At 47.3% G+C, this 20202-nt stretch overlaps 5 protein-coding genes across 5 annotated transcripts; 3 read left to right on the forward strand and 2 right to left on the reverse strand.

Annotated features, from left to right (window-relative positions):
- On the reverse strand, positions 1-3219 carry MYCFIDRAFT_180741 (uncharacterized protein; the record flags this gene model as incomplete). The annotated part of the gene is made up of 19 exons (XM_007934475.1): positions 1-193; positions 223-351; positions 411-607; positions 636-651; positions 698-772; positions 806-852; positions 881-989; positions 1018-1058; positions 1094-1253; positions 1282-1305; positions 1336-1354; positions 1381-1504; positions 1538-1565; positions 1604-1966; positions 1998-2663; positions 2701-2713; positions 2738-2764; positions 2815-3127; positions 3154-3219. The coding sequence occupies 19 exons, from the start codon at positions 3217-3219 to the stop codon at positions 1-3; spliced, it is 2610 nt and encodes an 869-aa protein (XP_007932666.1).
- Positions 3220-5172: 1953 nt separating this feature from the next.
- On the forward strand, positions 5173-6112 carry MYCFIDRAFT_205581 (uncharacterized protein; the record flags this gene model as incomplete). The annotated part of the gene is made up of 3 exons (XM_007934476.1): positions 5173-5567; positions 5630-5711; positions 5788-6112. Coding segments are annotated over exons 2-3 (402 nt in total), but the record flags the coding sequence as incomplete, so codon positions are not given.
- Positions 6113-8033: 1921 nt separating this feature from the next.
- MYCFIDRAFT_205582 (uncharacterized protein) lies at positions 8034-8783 on the forward strand. Its single transcript, XM_007934477.1, has one exon. It carries the CDS (start codon positions 8304-8306, stop codon positions 8616-8618), a length of 315 nt encoding a protein of 104 aa, XP_007932668.1. The 5' UTR covers positions 8034-8303; the 3' UTR covers positions 8619-8783.
- A 582-nt stretch (positions 8784-9365) lies between these two features.
- Positions 9366-10037, forward strand: MYCFIDRAFT_201000 (uncharacterized protein; the record flags this gene model as incomplete). Its single annotated transcript, XM_007934478.1, has 2 exons — positions 9366-9721; positions 9779-10037. The coding sequence occupies 2 exons, from the start codon at positions 9366-9368 to the stop codon at positions 10035-10037; spliced, it is 615 nt and encodes a 204-aa protein (XP_007932669.1).
- Positions 10038-12326: 2289 nt separating this feature from the next.
- MYCFIDRAFT_180743 (uncharacterized protein) lies at positions 12327-12674 on the reverse strand (the record flags this gene model as incomplete). The annotated part of the gene is made up of 1 exon (XM_007934479.1): positions 12327-12674. One exon carries the CDS (start codon positions 12672-12674, stop codon positions 12327-12329), a length of 348 nt encoding a protein of 115 aa, XP_007932670.1.
- Between the last annotated feature and the right edge of the window lie 7528 nt (positions 12675-20202).

Below are 20202 nucleotides of genomic sequence, written 5' to 3' on the forward strand. Positions count from 1 at the left end.
TTACCTGGCCCCCGCCCACAGACTTGAGAGCACATTCCCTTTGGATCTTCGCCTTCTTTGGTTTTCAGTGTTCCCGCTGGAAGTGTACAAGAATCGTGGCGATGGAATGTGGTTTGGTGGTGTTTTACAGCCCATTGCAAATGAGGTACGGTATGCACAGTTCAGTTTCAACAGAATGAAGCGATGGAAAGGTCTGCCTTTGATCCTTACTGCACTCTGCACTCTGCACGAGTCTGAATCTGATTCTGAGTCGTGACGACCAAGGTAGCGGGATGGTTGTGTATGGGATTATAGCGAAGGCAAGGGAAGCTGGAGAGTTGAGATGGGATGAAATTGGGATTGGGATTAAGACTGAGCCCGATATTCTTACGAAAGGACCTCTTCTCTACGCTCGACCGTTATAGTTCTACGTCTTGCGGAGTGGGATTGTTCGGGTATCGGAATCGTAGTTGCAGCTTTTGTGATTATGTCCAACAATTGCATTCATGCTTTCAAGTGCTTCCTTCCCATCGACTGAAATGCGTAACGTACGGGACCACTGTATCGAAGACTTGCGTGGATGGTGCATATCGATTTCTTCTGCAGCCGGTGCGACTTCCCGCAGGAACTCGACGACAATCGACGAAATTCAAGACGAGGCCCCGATCGAAACTTCGGAACACCTTTTGAGATTCATGCCTAAGCTTGCTTCCTCCACTGCTCGCGTCCTGTCTCAATGCATACATTCTTGTGCCCGCTTGCAGCCTTCAAACCTTGCAAGCTTCCGCCATTGCTCGACGAAAGAAGGGCGTGAGACAAATGTCACTCGCAGGCTGGAATACCATAAGGCGCGAATCGTCTTCCCCACGGTTCCTGCAGCTGAATGTTGGTATAATTGCACAAACTTGCGGACACGCCCGAAGCTGTTGGTACAAGGCACAGAGTCAGTCGGTAGATATGGAGTCGTAACAGGAATCCGTGCCAGAGGTGTCATCCGCGCTGGGAGCCATCTTGGATATCATACTCGGCGGCAAAGACGCTCGCTCGAGCAGCGCGTTCGGCTCCAGGAAGTTCATTCGCTTGGGTGTGCTTCGTGTGCTGCAAGGTCTGGGACTTTGTTGCTGCCCGGATGTTCAGCTTGAAGAGTTGCGATGGCGGCGTCTTGGAGTACGGCCTGACGTTGTTTGGCTTCCAGCGGCCAGCCATTTGTATCTATTCTGGAGATCGATGTCCTTGGGATGTTTTGCAGCTCCGTGGCAACGCGAGTCCTACGCCTTGAGCCTTCATGCAATGAGCCTTTACCCCATCATCCTCCACCCCATCAGCCTTCATTTATGCTATGAGCCTTCGTGCCACCAGCCTTCATGCCACCAGCCTTTATGCTGTGAGCCTTCATGCCACCAGCCCCCATGCTGTCAGCCTTTATGCCACCAGCCTTCTTGCCATCAGCCTCCATGCCATCAGCCTCCATGCCATCAGCTTTCATGCCACCAGCTTTCATGCCATCAGCCTCCGTGTTATCAGCCTTCGTGCCATCAGCCTTGATCTATACTATCACCCTTCGTGCCATTGGTCTCCATGTCATTCTTGATGAAGAAAATCAGGCCTGAATTCGAAAATCCACTTCCAACGGTCTTGCTTATGCTCAAGAGAGGCGCCAAAGATACCCACGGATAGTGGTACAACAACTGGCGCATCGGCGAGACTGGACCAGCTATCAGACGTGTTGCAGCCACTCGGATGTTCACTCCTTTTCGACCAACGTCCGCTATGGAGTGCTTGGGCAACGGTGTCATGTGGTCTGCTCCGCCCACCATATCGCTTCTTGTGAAGCGTGAACCTTGTGAAGCGTGATCCCACGCTCTTGGGGTCGTACGTCGTCCCCATAAGGCACAAGAAGGCAGCCGATGGGAATGTAACCGCTGGCGACTGCACACAGTTGACTCCTGTAGGCGAAGAGAAAAGCATGTCGTTCTCCGGTACAGTCCTGGGTATTGACGCAGCGTCCGAAAGCAGACAGCTGAACATCGTCAAAAGTCCAGGGTATTACAGGATCAGGAGCAGTGACTTTGCCCAGACCATGAACCTCGGCCTCGTCAGTGGTAGATTTGAGCAGCGGAGTTGTTAATGAAGTACAGTATTCTTGAGCATGAAGGCGCGGATGACGAGGAACAGCAGTCATTTTGGCCAGACCATAAACCACGGCCTCGTTAGACGTAGATTTGACCAGCGGAAAAGTTGACGGCCTGTAGAATCCTCTGGTGAGAAAGCGCGGATGACGAGGCGAGGCGGTAATGTTGCCCGTCTTTGAAAGACGTGGCTGTAGAAACTGGGTTTGCCGCGGGGCAGTTGACTGGCTGCAGCATTTTCGAGCGTAAAGGTGCAGATGACGAGGAGCAGCCGTCAGTTTGGCCAGACCATGAACCACGGCTTCTTCAGACGTAGATTTGACCAGCAGAGCAGCTGACGACCTATAGAATCTTCGAGCGTGAAAGCGCGGAAGACGAGGGGAAGCGGTAATGTTGGCCAATCTTTGAACCACGTAGTTGTGGAAACTGGGTTTGAGTAGCGGCTGTGGAAGCTGATTTTGAGCAGTACAGGAGTTGAGAAAGTTCGGGATCTTCGAGGGAGAAGGCACGGATAATAATAAGGAGCAGTAATGTTGACTAATCTTTGAACACGCCCTTGTGGAAACTGAATTTGATTAGGAGAGCAGTTGACGAAGTGCAGTATCCTTAAGCATGGATGTGCGGATGACGATGAGGAGCAGTGAAGTCGGCCAGGCCTTGAATCAAGCGGTGGTGGAAACTGATGTTAAGCAGCTGAGCGTTTAACGAAGTGCAGAATCTTTGAGCATGAAGGCGTCGTCCACAAGAAGCAGCAGAGAAGTTGCCGATCTCTCCAGCTCCCGAGAATGAAGCAGTGGCGAAGCAGCGAATCCGTTGGCAAGCAGATTTGGACCATAGGCCATGAGGATGTCAGCGCAGCAAGCCCGCAGAGTGATTGTGATAAGCCGATGGGATTTGCGGGAAAGGACCTTCGGCAAGGGACCAAAGCACCAGATTGAAGAGCAGCAGCGCATCTCCGAATGAAGGTGATGCGATGCAATCAGCGCAGCAGTCCGAAGAGAGCTTTTGCGGGAAAGGTCCTTTGCTTCTAGAGCATCCGATCAACAAGCAGCAGTCCGAAGGAAAGAGCATTTGCCGGAAAGGCCGTTTGGCAATGGCGGAAGCATCCCATTGACAAACAGCAGTCCGAGAGAGGCAAATTTTGCTGGAAAGGCCGACTGGTAATGTCTGATGTACCATATTGAAGAAGAGGTCCGAATGCAGGCTCGGCGATACGATCAGCGGAGCAGTCTGAGAGAGAGAGTTTGCTAGAATGGTCAATAGGCAATGTCAATGTCTGAAGTATCCGATTGGGAAGCAGCAGAGTACCCACGGCGGAAGACTGCGTGATAAAAGCAAAGCAGCAGTGCGCAAACTGCCCATGATCGAGATGCAGCATTTGCCGGACAGCAAAACAGGATGCAAGGAGGTTCCAGTCCGGGAGCAGGATATCTTGAGCAGTCAGCAAGAAGCGTTTGAGCATCAGGAGCGAGCATAGATTGGAGTCTTGCAAGGACTTGGTATCGAGCAAGGTTTGAGGAGTCGTAGAGAGCTTCCAACCACAAGGAGCGAACAGCAAATTTGTTCAGGCCAGAGCTCCCCAAGCACTCGAAAAGAAGTCCTCGGCCGCGAAGAGCAGTCGACAAGGTCTCTACGATGAAGAGCGAGCATCAGTTCTGACTTTTTCGAGATTTTCTCGGCATTGGGTCAGACGCCAGGTTGCCAGGTTTCAGCATTCGGTGGAGAGCTTGCCACCACTTCAAAGCAGCAGTGCGGCGGCAGCAATCTTTCCAGCGGAGTCGGCCATGGAGCTGAGTAAAATCGACGTGATAAGGAAGAGCTCAGGAGCCCAGAAGAGCAGGTTGATGTGGCTGCAGGTGTTTGATCATGAGCAGCGCAGTTGAAGGAGCAGGTTTGTGCAGTAACGAAGAGCAGCTGGAGAAGGAGAGCAAATGTCCGAGGGACTTGACCTTGTAGAAGCAGCAGATGGAGCTCGGGAGCATTATGGCATTACGACTCGTTTGTAAAGCAGCGCAGTCGAATGAGCAAGTTTGAGCAGCTGTCGGAGCAGGAGAGCAGTTGTCGAAGAAGGACTTGCTCTCCAGAAGCACTTGATGAAGCTTGTGAGGATTGTAGCATCGCACGAGGAGATTCGAGGGTGAGGCAGAGTCGCAGCAGCAGTATGAGTCAGAGCAAGTCCAGCGGTATAGGGCGATTCCAGCGACCATGGCGGAGGAAGTGCTGGGGTAGAATATCCGATGGCTGACGCCATTCGATATGCTTTTGACTGCCCTGAAGGATCGGAGGAAGCGTCTGAATCCATTCATTGACGTCCTCGACCTGATTCCAGATCAATCGATTGTGATTCCATTGCGAGGTTCAGTCAAGTCCCTACGCCAACGTCAAGGTGCGAGCACATTCGCAATGGTAGCTTTTGACGCAGTCTTTCCACCTGTGAGGGTCTCAAGGGAGGCCACCTACCAAACCCATGACGAGGCGTCTGCTGCCTGTCCGACGAGCGTGACATCGCGCGGAGCTCAATCTACGGGAGGACGCAAGAGAGGGATGAGATGTGCGTTCGGGGAAGTGTCTCACAAAGCTTCTTCTCGCCTGCGGACCTCGAGCTCCTCGGCTCTCTGCTTTATGAGCCGGCGCATGTCTCGGTCAGAATCACGCTATGCCTGCCTTTGTGATCCGGCTGATGAATGAAGCAGCCCACGAGCGGACTCTCCCGCCACTGCGATGATGCCTTGCTCTTTCTTCGTCACGAGGTGGAAAGGGAACATTGATCATGGTGGAAAGGCGGCAAAACGAGCAATGGGCGTGGAGCTGATCCGGAGATTTGGAGGTCAAGACACAAGTTCCTCGCAGCGAGCGCGCGAGTATGAAGAAGGTCGATTCTTGGTGGTGGCGGGTCTTTGGGAATGTTGGAAGCGAAGTGGGATCAATGAATGTGTCTTGTTTTGGAGATGCGGAGATGCGGAAGTGTACGCAGTTCGGCGACTCGGGGATGCTGGGGTCGGCCGCGATGCCCACGTATTGGTCGAATGCAGCAGGACTTCTTTCTCACAGCGTCTGAGCACTTCCCACTGAATCTCGCCGGCCGCAGGTTCTCATTTCCACCTCGATGCCCTCAGACGCTGTACATATCAGCGGCCACCATCGCTCGACGTCCACTCCATCTTCCGTCTATGTGCATTCACCATAATCCTTCTCTCTCACCGGCAACACGCAGCACCGAGGCCCATCTCCGATCTCTTGAGGTCGAAGCACACAGTCACGCCATAGCCCAGCATCGTACGACTCCGAAGACAGGCGAGAAGAGTAGGGAAATGTCTGGGTGTCACGTCGATCTCTCGCCCTATGGCCCGTGAAATTCGACAATAGCATGTATGAGATGGTTGCAGGTCGGTGTCTCAGCAGGAGGAAAGGACGGAAGTCCATAGCATGCGGCAATGCAGGAGCATGATTTGGGTGAATGTGAGAGGCCATGCTCGAGCAGGAGCAGGGAGAAGAGCCTGAACAGCTGACCGGTGCGGCAGAGATATGACACAGTCAACCGCCAGAGCGAAATCAGACATGTCACTCATCAAAAAAAGCTGCCTCCTTTTCGTCGATGGAGAGGTGAGACTAATTCAGACATTCCTCGCTTCCGGTAGTGGAGAGAAACATCGTCGTGCTGACCTTCACTGTGTAATAGAACCATGGCGCACACATCCACCGGGCGAACGCGGAAAGCAAATCTCCATCCATCCATACGCAGCACAGATGGCGCGATCTTGGTCACGCCCAAGACCAAGGCTTCACGCGCGCGCACCGGCATGAACAATGTAAAGACAGCGACACCAGGCACGGACGACGCACAGGACAGCGGCGGTACTCGATCCGTCCAGGACGAGCTTCAAGAAACCTCAGGCTATGCTTCTACAAGACCAAGAGACGCCATAGACGAGCATGGGCCAACTCCAACACAAGCTGCACAATCAAAGACCTGAAAGCCTTCGCCACCTCGTACGACAACCCGCACAGGAACCCGATACGAAAGAACATTCGCACTCACATTCGTGGCCTTCAAAGTCAGCAATCATGTCCCCACTTGCCGGCCCTGTGCGGACTGCAGCTCAACGCTGTATTTTCAAGAGCGGGTTTCGACAGTGTCCACTTTCTCATCCATCTACACAATCTGGCCGCCATCCAGAGTTCTGCTTATACCAGTGGCCTGGAGGGAAAGTTGCCACTCTTCAGCGAGGCCGGCCATGCAACTTTTGGATGAAGCGCGAGATTCCAGACGCAAAATCAACGTAACACTGAGTGGCGGCCTGCCGACTGCCCTCGTGCAAGGCAGTTGGCCGAGGAGCGATTTGACATGGTCTTAGTCAGGCGTGCGGGAAAACAGCAAATCACGAACAATGACAATGAGGCAGACGCATCAAAACCAAGTTATCTCGAATAATGACATCGAGCAGGACGCATCAAGACCAAGTCAAGAGCGGCAAGGAGAGTTTCGTGGAGATGGGCGGGCATCGCCAGACACTTGATCATCTATGGAGAGAAGCCATCGTCACAACTTTCAACCTTTTCGAGAAAATGGAGGAAGGAATGGTACTCCGAAAATCAACAACAACGACAAGACTCTGATTTGCAGAGGTGATGGTGATTGGACCATTCCCTCTTCGGGCGGCCTACAATCGCAGATGTTGCTGCCGACTTCACCATCGAACTTCCCGAAATGACTCCCGCCGCCATCACCAACCCCATCACCAACTTAGATATGGCGAGACGAAACGCCAGTGACATGGCATCACATATTCGCAGGCAACACTACCTTCGCGAGCATTCTCCTGCCCTCGAAACCGAGCCCGGTCATACGCGCACCGGCGATGGCGTTGTGTCGACTTTCGGCTGCCATCGCATGAACTCTGTCGCTCGCGACAACGCTTCTTATCATTGTTTTTGCATGACATCGCGCACAATGCTGCTGATCGCTCTGAGTTGTGCCGCATCACGCACAGAGGAAGTCCCATGTACCCAGACATGATCCTGCTCATCCTCCCAGGATCAAACAGCTTGGCTTTGGCCGGTCTGGAACGCTCGTCGAAGCCTATGGCGCCCACAGTACTGCCTCCAACTGTGTCATCTACGAGCCTGCTGAACACATCTCACCATTTTGATCAAGTCTCATCTAGCTGCCGCGCTTGTCAATTCCGAAACGACACCCTATTGATGTAATACCTCCAGCCGAATGCTCACTTGGACCATTCCCCGAAGCAGTTGGCCTAGACCACAACGATATGGATGACTTCCTGAAATGCATGACTGCTACTCTTGCTGCAGTGTCTACTGGCATGGCTCCCACATCGAAGGCGTGGCGCACGGTTGAGCTGCCACCAGCCCTACCCTTGCCGGCGCGAGACCATCCACTCGAAGATGTCAACCCCAAGCAAGCCTTGTACCCGGCCATCACGCGCTACAGGACCAGCTCCCGGGGATTCAGGCCCCGATCAAGACCATGGCACACTACCAGTTGGAAGGCCGGCGCGAGATCATCAACCCGAAGATGCCGACCCGAGCAGGCCTTGCACCGAGTCATTATGCGCTGTGAAGACCAGCTCCTCGCCATTGACGCCCAGATCAAGACCATGGCAGAGTACCAGTGCGAATGCCAGCCCGAGACTGTCGAATCGAAGATGCCGACCTAAGCGGGCCTCGTACCGAGCCATCATGCGCTGTGAAGACCAGCTCTTCGCCATCGACGCCCAAATCAAGACTATGCCAGACTACCAGTGCGAATGCCAGCCCGAGACTGTCGAATCGAAGATGCCGACCCAAGCGGGCCTTGTACCGAGCCATCATGCGCTGTGAAGACCAGCTCTTCGCCATCGACGCCCAGATCAAGACCATGGCAGAGTACCAGTTCGAATGCCAGCCCGAGACCATCGAATCGAAGATGCCGACCCCAATCAGGGCCTTGCAGTGCTGTCAAGACCTACTCCCCGTCATCAACGCCCAGACCCAGACATGGCAAAGGCCGAGCATGAGCGTCGCATCGAATGCAGCAAGGAGGGCTTGTTGAATTTGATCGACGAGTCGAAGAACCCGAGTGATGACTACCTTGCTCTGGTCGCCCGTCGTCTACATGCGCTTAATCACAAGAAGAAGTCAGACTCCAGCAGCATGCGCAAGTGACCGCCGACAACCGATGACCACCGACTAAGCATGAAAATAGGTTCTCTAAGGCTCAACACAACTCAGCAGAAGACTTCTTTGAGAAATCCCCCATCTTCTGCATGCAAACACTACCAACCCGCTGGGTCAAATTGCAAAACACTAGCAATGTCAGCTCCTACGTCCCGCCTCGCCCTGGTTCCTCCCGAAGACCGCAACACGCGAGCCAACGAGCAGATTGAGCACACACGAACGTACATAGTCAAGCTATGTGACGATAATGACGATTTCCGGAGACGTTGCGAGGCGAAAATCACGAAGCTAGCATTGGAAGAAGGAGTCTGGACCTCATGTTGTATTGCTTAGGTATATCAGCAGAGATAATGAAGGAAAATTATCATTCCTTTCGCTTCGCTTTAAGGATTTGGCAGGCAAATGGTGCCCTGCTTGATCAGGCAGGCATTCAAAACTGGTTCTTGTAGCTTTGGAGGTATCTTGCTTTTATGCCAGTGACCTCAACTTTATTGATCCAAACTTTGGCGAGAATACATGCACCGTACTCATAGATTCAGTCGCCCCCTTCGCTTTTGCGACATATTGTAAAAGTTGACGAACTCGTTGTATCGACGAGGCGAGGAGTTTGCAAGAGATGAGCTTCGGCCAAGAGGTGCTTGAATTCGTGCTCAAGTTTGAATCGGCGTTACAGCACGCACGCAGTTCTCCAATGCGTAGAAACAAGCCGATACGGAGACCCAGCGATTTCACGAGGTGTGCTTCAACAAGACATTCGCCAATGACATGCCCCAAAGCTACGAATTGGCCAAAAGCGGACGGCCGAGCAAAAGCCAGTGTGGAAAGACGTGAGAAAAAGATGGGCATTGCAAGTGGAGAAAGCGTTGGTGATCGTGAGACTTTTGCTGGCTATGTGGGAGGCTTATACTCAGAGTAGCGCTTAGGCAATGACATCCAGCTTCGCGATAGATTTTCGCCCCACGTCCCCAGGAGGAGGCGGAGGAGAATGAGGTTTGGGCTGCTTGCGTGTCCTATTTGATCCGCCACAAGGCAACGTTGCGGTCCCCCTTCTTCACGCCCATCACGTTCATCACGTCCATCATGCCGCAAGGCTCTGGCGCTGCCACGATTCTGGCGCTGCCGGTCGAAGGTATCAATGTCGCGGCTTTTCTGAGACCCGTGCTCTACAGGTCGCGCCGGCTGTTGCGCATCGGTCAAGGCATCATCGTTCGAGAAAATTGGGTCGAGGTCGTTGAAACCAGCACCAAGTGTTTTGCTGATGTGGAATGGGCGGCGATGAAGGCGATGTGGGTGAATTGCGTTCGAGGGATGGGCTGGCGGAGAAAAGTCGAGGTGGACAGGACAGGTGGACGAGACAGGTGGACGAGAAAAGTGGACGAGAAAAGTGGACGAGAAAAGTGGACGAGAAAAGTGGACGAGAAAAGTGGACGAGACAGGTAGACGGGAAAGGTGGACGAGACAGGTGGACGGCAAACTTCGTCTACCTTCCCCAGTCTCGGCGGGCTGGATTGGGCCGGACCAATAGCGTTGGCTTCCACTCCGACGAAGACGCTGCACATCTCTCGAGTGCACAATCGACACACTCTGGGCGAAGTACGCACGCACGGCGCCAAACTCGAATCCACGCCACGCCACGTTCAATTGACCAGCCACGATGACATCCGGTCGTCACACGCAGGCGGAGCTCGCACCGTCCTTGGCCCTGACGACCTCATCACCGCCAAACTGGCCGCTTGGGGATGGAGTCCGTGAATGCGTACTGCCAGAAAGACGACAATCCCACTTCCGAGTCGTGAGAACATCGAGCTTGTCGACTGGCATCTCGGGCCTTGGAGAGGAGCGACACCATAGTCTCGCCGGAGTGGTCACCAATGACTGGGTATCACAGCATCAAGAGCCGCGAGAAAAGAAAGCCGAGGAATGAATGCACAAGCCCAAAACTCATCATGCTGCGTTTCTGCAAAGAAAGGCAAGCTTTGCAGCCACATCTCGGTGTCGACAAGCCCGCTTGACTCTTGCATATGGCCATGTTACTTGGGGTTCTTGTAGGCGGGATGTATCACGAATCTGTTCCGTTCTGCAGTGTGTAACCGTCGATGGAGAGAATATGCCTTTTTCTGGCACTTGATGATGATGATGCTGCAGGCCTCTGCCTTGACACATCACATTGGTAAGATCAAACTTTGGAGCATCAAGACTAGTGAAACAACCGTCTGCTCTTCATCTGATTTCTTCTTCCACTCGCCTTCCCCTCACCTCTTCCGCTTCGACGACCGCAACAACATGTCTGCATCGGCATCGGCATTGGACATCTTCATTCCAAATTCCGATCCCTGTCAATCAACTGCTCTCCGCGTCTCCCACGCTTGTCGCAGCAACCAAATTCACCCAGCCCTTACTCACGACTCGTACTGCGGTCTTCGCTGCACCATCTGCTATCAGACTACTCTGAGTGGGAAGAATGCCCATGATTTTGGCAGCAGTGTGGGTCCTGCTACGTCTGCCACGCTCGCGGCAGCAGACAAATCCCCTCAGGCCACACTCACGACTCGTACTACTGTGTCCGCTGCGCCATCTTCCATCAGAACACTTCGATCTGGGAAGAATGTCCACCAAGGCCATACTCACGACTCGTCCTACTGTCTTCGCTGCGCCATCTTCCACCGGTCCACTTCACCTTGGGAAGAATGTCCATGCTTTGGGCATCAGTGCCGGCCCTGCCACGTCTGCTGCGAGCAGCAGACACACCCACCCAGGTCATACTCCCGGCTCACACTGCTGTCTTCGCTGCACGATCTCCCATGGAACTTGGGGAGAATATACTGCTTTGGACAGCAGTGCGACCCATGCCACGCCTGCGGCAGCCTGCGAACCATCGCCCTACCCAGCCCAAGACTCCTACATCTGCTGTTCATGTCACGAAAACCAGCAGATTGACGTTTACTGGGCCACTCTCACCTCCAACGACCCGGAATGCGCATGCAAGGGAATCAGACAGCACGAAGAAATCGCCAAGAGCCTTGAATCTCACGCTTGCAGCAATACAAAAGTCCAACCCTATCCGAGTTTTGGCTCGCATTGGCGTGGCCCATGCGATGGACGCGATCCTGGCATCATTCACGCAATGGCAGGCTGCGGATGGCAAGACTTCCGAGGGAGTGGGGATCAATCGCCCAGAGCCTTGAATCTCACGCTTGCAGCAACACAAAAGTCCGACCCCACCGAGTTTTGGCTCGCATTGGCGTGGCCCATGCGATCGATGCGATCCTGGCATCCTTCACGCAATGGCAGGGTGCGGATGGCAAGACTTCCGAGGCAGTAGGGATCAAGTGTAGGTAGCTGAAGAGGAGGTTCGAGAAGTTTCGCGCAAGGATATCAGCTGGGAAGAAGTTTCCCAAGACAATGAGGTCCAGATCACGAGTGAAGGGAAGGAATGGAAGAGCACACAGCTGACACTGACATCGAAACTTCGAGCAGCAAAAGAAGAGGAGGAAGAAGGACTTGACAAAGACGGCAGCACGGCTCCAACAAGCGAGACATCCGGCAAGACATCCAGCGTGGGACAAGCACCATCCAGCAGCAAAGATGAAGCCAAAAGCGAAGAAGGCACGGCAGTCGGCAGATATGGGAGGAGACATCGAGAATGGATGGACGACTTTGGTTTCCTGGTTGCTCACATCCTCAACTACACCACCCGGGTCCTAACGCTTGGTTGGGATGCGCCGGCTCTAAACGTTTTTTTGGCCGAGATGAGAGGACGAGACATAGAGAGTGGATCTACCAATTCGTTTCCTTCCTTATGTCGTCAAACGTCCGCATGCTAGGCCTTGACAATGGATTGGGAAGCACTGCGGCCAAGCGGGGGTTTTTTTTCGGCAGTCTCTAGCGATGTTGTGGAGTTGTGAGATGGACGATGTAAATTTAGACTGGGGATCAAGCACGACGGTTCCGAGAGTCGAAGTTGGCGAGCGAATCCACTGGCATAATATGCAAAAGCCCTCCATGACTTGTTTACGAGCTTTGCTAGCTTATCTCTGCCTGCTATGTCTCACTGCATCTTCGGGAGCTGGGGCTGGAGCTGGAGTGCTGATTACCGATGCTGATGCTGATGGTGATGCTGATGCTGATGCTGATGCTGATGCTAATGCTGATGCTGATGCTGATGCTGATAGTAATGGTGATGGTGATGGTAATAGTGATAGTAATGCTGATGCTGATACTGATCCTGATTACCGATGCTGATGCTGTACGAATATGCCCAACAAGGGCCAATTGGCCGTGTCTGCTGAAGCTCAAGTCGGGGCGTTGGTTGGGTTCGCAATCCACGTTGGCGTTGGCGTTAGCGTTAGCGATTGCGTCTTGCAATAACTTTGGTACTCTGTGTTGCATGCTGAGGCCGGCGCTAATGACTTTTACGCCTATAGATTTCTCGAAACTGAAGCTCGCGCTCAACTACTGCGAATCTACCTCTCCTAAAGTATTACGACTCCGCTCTCGAAACTTAACTTAGCGCTTAGCTCTTATAATATTTCAAACTAGTATTCCGCTACGACTAGCTTTCTACTATCCTATCTATAGTACGACCTTAGTAAGAACGTTACTTCTTAAATACTAGTACGTACAATATAATAGAAACAAATCGATTTAGTTCTATATACTATACCTCTATCTCTATAGATAGCGTAAATAGTCGCCTAATACGATTTATTACCTCTAAAGCTTTAAAATCCGCGCCGCCGCTACTACTATTTTCGTCGTCGCTATTTTCTATCTCGCTTCTACTCTATAAATCTAAGTCCTCTTATTATCGCCTAGTTTAGTATTAATCTGTTCAATCTCTTCTATTTCAACCTATATTTTACCTATTATATTCTACGATAGTAAAGATTAGAAGAAATCCTAGGACGTCTTAAATTTCGCGGTTTCGGCTTTACGTATATTAGCGATTATCTAGAGCTTGCGTTCTGCGTTCTTGCGTTCTTTCTCCGTCTTATCGTAGGTTACTTTCGCCTAAGCTAAAGTATTATATATATTCGCTCGGGATTCTCTATCTATTAAGCCGATTAGGAACGCGGTTTACGTAGTAATATCTTCCTTCTCGAGAATTTTAACGTCTTTATTTACCTCTACCCTTCTTTTAAACACATCTTTCTTCGCCTTTTACGCTTTATCTTCTATAGTCTTTAACGTAAATAGCGTTTACCTATATTCTTCTTTTAGAATAGTAAGTTTATTCTAGATCTTAGTCTTCTTTTATAAAAGTAGACTACGTTATATAGCTAGCTCTACTTATTATATTTCTCGTAGTCTATAACGCTCCTCTTTACGAGCTTCGAAGGCGATAATATCTTTAACGTAGTAAAAAACATCCTCCTTATTCTCTTTATCGTAGAGTACGTTATTCTTTCGCTTCTTATATTTCTATTCTATATAGTCCCGCGTCTTACTAACCTTATCTTATACGAGTTTAGCTCTAGTCTCGAGAGCTACTATACTTCGTATCGTTTTCTTTAGAGTTATATATCGTATATAGTCTATTATAGTAGGGTATAGGTAGAGATCTATAGTATACGCAATCTATTTCGTAGTATACGGCGTAATCGGCGAACTCGGAGGAGCTTCTAGAACCCCGAAATCTTAATTAGTATCCGGAATAAATGGCTAGGTACGTTCTTTATAGGCTAGATACCGATTCGTATATTGCTTTCGAGAGCCTAGAGATCCGGACGTATCCTACGATATCGTAGACCTAGATAAGTATAGTATATTAAATATAGCCGTAGACTACGAGATTAAACTCTCCGGTAGTAGTCTAAGACGGGATAGTTGTTTAGGGTAATCTCCTTATCTAACTAGAGTCTACGATTATACTTCTTATACCCTCGGTCTCGTAGATATACTCTAAATCGAATTCTACCTTAATAACCTTTATACCCTCTACTTCTCGAGCTAAAGTCTATCCTCGTTATAATACCCTCTATACCCTTCTACCCTTATAACTTCTATAGATCTAAAATATAATAACTTAATAAAAAGTAGGGCCCCCCTAGGCTTAGTACGGCTTAAAACGCGCTAAAAGCCGACTCTAATTAGTCGCTACTAAGGAAGCTTAAAATTTCTCGGTTCGCGAGCGGTCTAGAGAGTATAGGAGCCGTTAGATATATCGTAACGCTTCGCCGCTATAATAGTAGTATTTCTAATACTATCTCCGTCGTCTACGCCTAATATAGCGGCTTAATCTAGCGGTATTTGCTCGAAGCGGTATCGTTTACGCCTAATCCGGCGGTATTTACTCGATACGGTAGACTCGAAAGGCTTATCGTACGCGTTCTAGATAGTACTACTCGCTATATAAGCGTTTCGAATATTACTACTTACTATAAGCGTTTCGGATATAACTTATTAGAAGTATTATAAATAGTACTTACTATAGGCATTTTAGATAGTACTACCTGCTATAAGCGTTCTTAATAGTACTTACTATTAGCGTTCTAAATAAGACTTACTATACGCGTTCTAGATAGTACTTACGATACGCGTTCCGGATAAGACTTAGTATAAGCGTTTTGGATTAGAATTACTATATAGCGCGTTCTAAATAAAACTTAGTATAGGCGTTATAGATAGTAGTACTTACTATTAGCGCTCCGGATTAGACTTACTATACGCGTTCCGAATAGTACTACTCGCTATAATCCTTCCGGATAGTACTTAATATAAGTATTTAGTTTCGGATTAGACTTAGACTTGCTTTATATATTCCGGATAAGACTTTCTATAGGCGTTTCGGATTACACTTAGTATACGCGTTCCGTTTTGTATAGGTCTAACTAAACCAAGCGTTTAAAAGCCTAATCCGGCGGCATTTACTCGAGGTAGTATACTCGAAAGGCTTATCCTATTCGTTCCGGGTAGTAACAATAAATAGGCCCCCTTTAGACTTAGTACGGCTTAAAATAAGCTAAAAGCAGACTCTAATTAGTTATAGCCGAGGAACTTTAAAATTCCTTAGTTCGCGAGCGGTTCGGAGGATATAGGAGTCGTCGTATATAGTTCGTAAGCGGTTCGGAGGTCGTAGGAGTTTATAGTATATATTGTAGGGCTACGATAGTAGTATTTCCGATACTATATCGGTCGTTTACGCCTATTCCGGCGGTATTTACTCGAGGCGGTATACTCGAAAGGCTTATTCTACGCGTTCCGTATAGTACTACTCGCTATAGATATTATATAGAGTACTTACTATAGGCGTTTTAAAGAGGACTCGTAGTAGGTATTATATAGGGTACTCGCTATAAGTATTTCGAATACTATTTAGGCATAGGCGTTTTAGATATTAGAATTACTATATAGCGCGTTCTAAATAAAACTTAGTATAGGCGTTATAGATAGTAGTACTAACTATTAGCGCTCTAGATTAGTCTTGCTATACGCGTTCTAAATATTAAATATTACTTAGTATTATAAGCGTTCTAAAGCAGAATTTATATAAGTATTTTAGATTAAAATTACTATAATCGTTTTAGATTAGACATACTATACGCCTTATAGGTAGTACTTACTATAAGCGTTCCGACTCGGAAAGAACTACTTACTATAGATATTTCGAATAGTACTCGCTATAGGTATTCTAAATAGTAATTACTATAGGCGTATTCCCGAAGTAGTTACTATAGATATTTTAGACTATCTTACTATAAGCGTTTCTAAATAGTGCTCTTTAATACCTATAACGCGTTCCGGATTAATATTGCTATTAGCGTTTTAGATATAACTTACTATACGCGTTTTAGATTATAGCCTACTATAGGCGTTCTAGATAAGACTTTAGCTACTCGTTGCCTTAGGCTTCTCGTATAGCTCTTTAAGCTATATAAGTACTAGTTTACTATAACGGATCTACTCCGAACTAAACTCCGCGATTACGACTTTAATGCCTATATCTATAGTATCTCGGATTTGCTTCTCTAACCTAAAGTCCGCGGTTATTATTTTTAAGCCCTTAAAACTTCTTTAAACCTTAGTCCGCGTTTATATTTTTAATACCCTTAGTACTATAAATCTGCTCCTCTAAACTAAACTCCGCGCTTAGACTTTATATCTATACTATTACGGATCTACTTCTCTTAACTATAGTCCGCGCTAAAATCTACTTTTTACGGAGGAGGCGCTAATCTAATTCTCTAAATAGTAGTCCGTAGTTATAACTATTATACTCTTAATACTACGAATCTGCTTCTTTAAAAGTATTATAGATCTACTTCTCTTAACTTTAGTCTACGGTTATAACTTTTATACCTAAGGTATCGTAAATCTACTCCTCCGAACTTAAGCCCTCGCCTACGATTTTAAGATCCTAAGTGCCGTAGATCTACTCCTCTAAAAGCGTTATATATCTACTCCTCCGATATTTATCTCTACGCTAAAATCCGTTCTGAATAACGAAGCTACTAAACTAATTATTTATATAGGGAAGAGACTAGTCTTTTATTAAATAAAGATACTAATATAGCGTCTATTACCGCGGCGGTAGTCTTCGAGTATAACTAAATACTAAAATAGTTCTAAAGTAGCGTAGCGAAGGAGCTACGCCTAGAAAAGAAGTCTAGTATTAGTTATACTTAGTACCTAGTACTTCTAAGATAATGCCTTATCCGTAGCTTTGTCGCCCCCTCTATAAGATAGTTGCAAGCTACCTTATAATTTAGCTAAAATCGACACTTTATATTATAATACTAACACTATACTATTAGATCTGCTATATTAATTTCCCAACCGCTTCTATACGTACTTATTGAATTTCTGACAATGCCTCGTGCCCGTAAAACCGCTAGTGCGCGTATACGCCGCCCTATCGCGAAATTAATGCCCTACGTATACGAAGAAAACCGTATTTAGGCCGTTTTAGATAGGATACTATCCTTCTACTACGACTACGACGATTACGTACCTAATATTAAGCAATAGTCTACCGACGAGCACGTTAACTATTAGAAGCTTCGCTTCCGGTATCTAAAGGTTATAGGTCGTCGTAGTAGTCGTAGTGCCCTTACTAAGCGATAGCTACTAAACACGAAGATAAAGCCTACTTAGCAAACAGCCCTCCTTGAATACTACTATAGGCGCGAGCTAATAGGCCTAGATATTCCTATACGACTGCTATACGTTACTGCTAATAATATCCTTCTTCGTAACGCGCTAGATCTACTTAATCTACCGACGGTAGATAGGCGCTAGATAAAGAGGTTCATAAAGGAACACGGGCTTTACTAAGTACTGCAAAAGCCGATTGAAATAGTACGGAAGGAGGCCTATAAACCTAAGCGGATAAGACGATAGTATATACGGCTACGAGAGACAATAGCATACTATAAGATTGCTAATCTACGGCTAATACAGAACTTCGATAAGACTAGTTTCCGGATTAGCATTAGAGGCAAGGAATACGTCGTTACAATAGACCCGAAACGTCGCTCTTAGAGCGCTTCTAAGACTAACCGGAAGCATATAACCTCTATTGAATTAGTTAATGCCGCCGGTAACTCTATTCTACCTATACTAATTGCTACTAGCAAGGTACTCTAAGAACGGTAGTTTACTAACCTATCCGCGTCTACGCTAGTAGACGTAACAGAAAGTAGTTATATAAACGACAACTCGGCCTACTACTATATCTAGCACTTCTACAAATACTCGAAACGATATATAGCTAACGAGGACTAGTAGCGCATACTAATATGCGATAATTACGGCTCTTACGACTTCTAAGAGTTCCTAGAATTTGTATAGTCTTACAAGATAGTAATCTTCGGCCTGCTAGCTTATATATTACATTTCCTTTAACCGCTAGATATAGTCCTATTCTAGCTATTTAAACACTATTACAAACAGGCTATAATAGACGCTACACGTACTAGTTGTATTCAGTTTGGTATAACCGAGTTTATAGCCGCAATCGACTCTATTTAAGCTAATACATTTAAACCGAGTAGCATTAAATCCTCTTTCCGTAAGACAGGCCTCCTTCTATACGATCCGGAGCGCGCTATAACGTTCCTTCGGCTAGAATACAACGCTAGAGACAGCATACAATACTAGTAACAATACGAACGATTAGACGCGCTTGCTATCGACTATTCCGACCGAGTTATAGACTCGGCTAGAAGCCTAGAATACCTCCGCGGGGATGACTATTTACTAACAATTCCCTAGCGCCTATATAACTTAGAGGTGCCTAGGCCGGCAATAGAGAGTCGGACTAGATTAATAAGTATACGGACTACTATAAGGCATACCGACTTCCTCTAATAGAGGCTCGAAGGCCTCCTATCGTTACTATTAGCTAGTGTTATAAGGCGGCTATTTATCTATACTAAAGTTAACTCTCAATTAGCCGCCTAAGCAACCTTTAACCTCTCTTAAACCGAGGCGGCAACTCGGGCACGTAAACGACGAGAAGAAGCGTCTTCGAGGCCTATTGTTACTAGTAGACTATTATATGCTAGATAAGCAAGGAGGGCTATTAAGAAGCGGAGGTTTAACGACTAAGAGGCGGTACTAAACTAAGCAAGAGACAAGGCTAGGCGATTAAGGACATAATAGACCAACTACAAGAAGCGCTGTCGCAAGGCTATTAATATAAGCGTTAAGGGCCGTGCAAACACAAAGGTTAAGGTCTAACTATTGCGTAAGATAGGCTATAACCTATAGTCGACTGTTAGTTAATTAGTAAAGACTTATAAGCCTACTAAGCTATTATTAGAAGCGCTTAAAGTCTTCCCTATTATACGTATATATATTAAGATTGCTAGAGCTAAGAAGACTATCGTTTCTGTCTACAACGTGCTTACCTACGGTAGTAAGCCTAGTAGTAATATTAATCCGGATACTAAAGAAGAAGGTCTACTTAAACCCTTATATAAGCTTGTTATATAGACTTATAAAGAAGAGGCCCGCAGGCAGCAACAAGCTATAGTTGCTATAAGGAAGGCGGCTAAGGAGCGCTTAATAAAGCAGTTTGGAAGAGATAATAGTATAATATATAGCAGCGATTTTAGTAGTAGCGACAGTAACGGTAATAAGCTAATACCTATCAATTCGTATATACAGCCTGCTATACTACTACGTAGTCTATCTAATAGGCACGAGTTGCCTATTAGATCGTTACCGCCGTTGCTACCTTCTTCGCTATAGTCGCCTACTAAGCTGGCCTCTAGAGGGCTATTGCCTAGCAATAGCGAGGAAACACAGCAATATAGTAAACCTACAACACTACCTAATAGTCTATATTATATGTAGAGGTCTTCAATATATTCTATAGGTCTTGTTTGCTTACTTTAGCACCATTCTAACGGTGTAGTGCGGCATTATAATATAAAGTGTCGATTTTAGCTAAATTATAAGGTAGCTTGTAACTATCTCGTAGAGGGGGCGACAAAGCTACGGATAGAAAAGAAGCTTTATCTATCTGTCTACGTAGTGTCTATCTTCTCTTTCTTTTATACTTCTAGTATACTTATCCTTATCCCTATCCGCTATAATAAATCCTATACTCTATCTTAATAAATACTAAGAGGTAAGTTTATAATAATAGGTAAAAGGTAAACTATTTTTAAAGTTAACGAAAATAGATAGTAATAATTATAGTAGAAAGAGTAAATAAACAAAAGGGTAAAAGACAGAGTATAAGTTACGTAGCGAGTATAGAGTAAAGAATTACTCGGTAGGTCGGACTACGAAAAGTAGTAAAGATAAGGAAATAGCTTTTAATAAATAGCGATAAAGCAAATTATATTCGACGGAGTAGTACCTTATACTATCTTATTACTCGTTACTTCGTTACTTTACTTTTTAAAAGTATATCTACTCTTCCCTACTATATCGAGCTTAGTAAATCTAACCCCTTACTTTAGGGCTT

The sequence above is a fragment of the Pseudocercospora fijiensis genome (genome assembly GCF_000340215.1).
Source record: "Pseudocercospora fijiensis CIRAD86 unplaced genomic scaffold MYCFIscaffold_22, whole genome shotgun sequence".
Lineage (NCBI taxonomy): Eukaryota > Fungi > Ascomycota > Dothideomycetes > Mycosphaerellales > Mycosphaerellaceae > Pseudocercospora > Pseudocercospora fijiensis.

Excerpts from the sequence above, each read along its gene's own strand:
- MYCFIDRAFT_205582 (XM_007934477.1), top strand. The coding sequence starts at position 8,304 with ATGAAAATAGGTTCTCTAAGGCTCAACACAACTCAGCAGAAGACTTCT.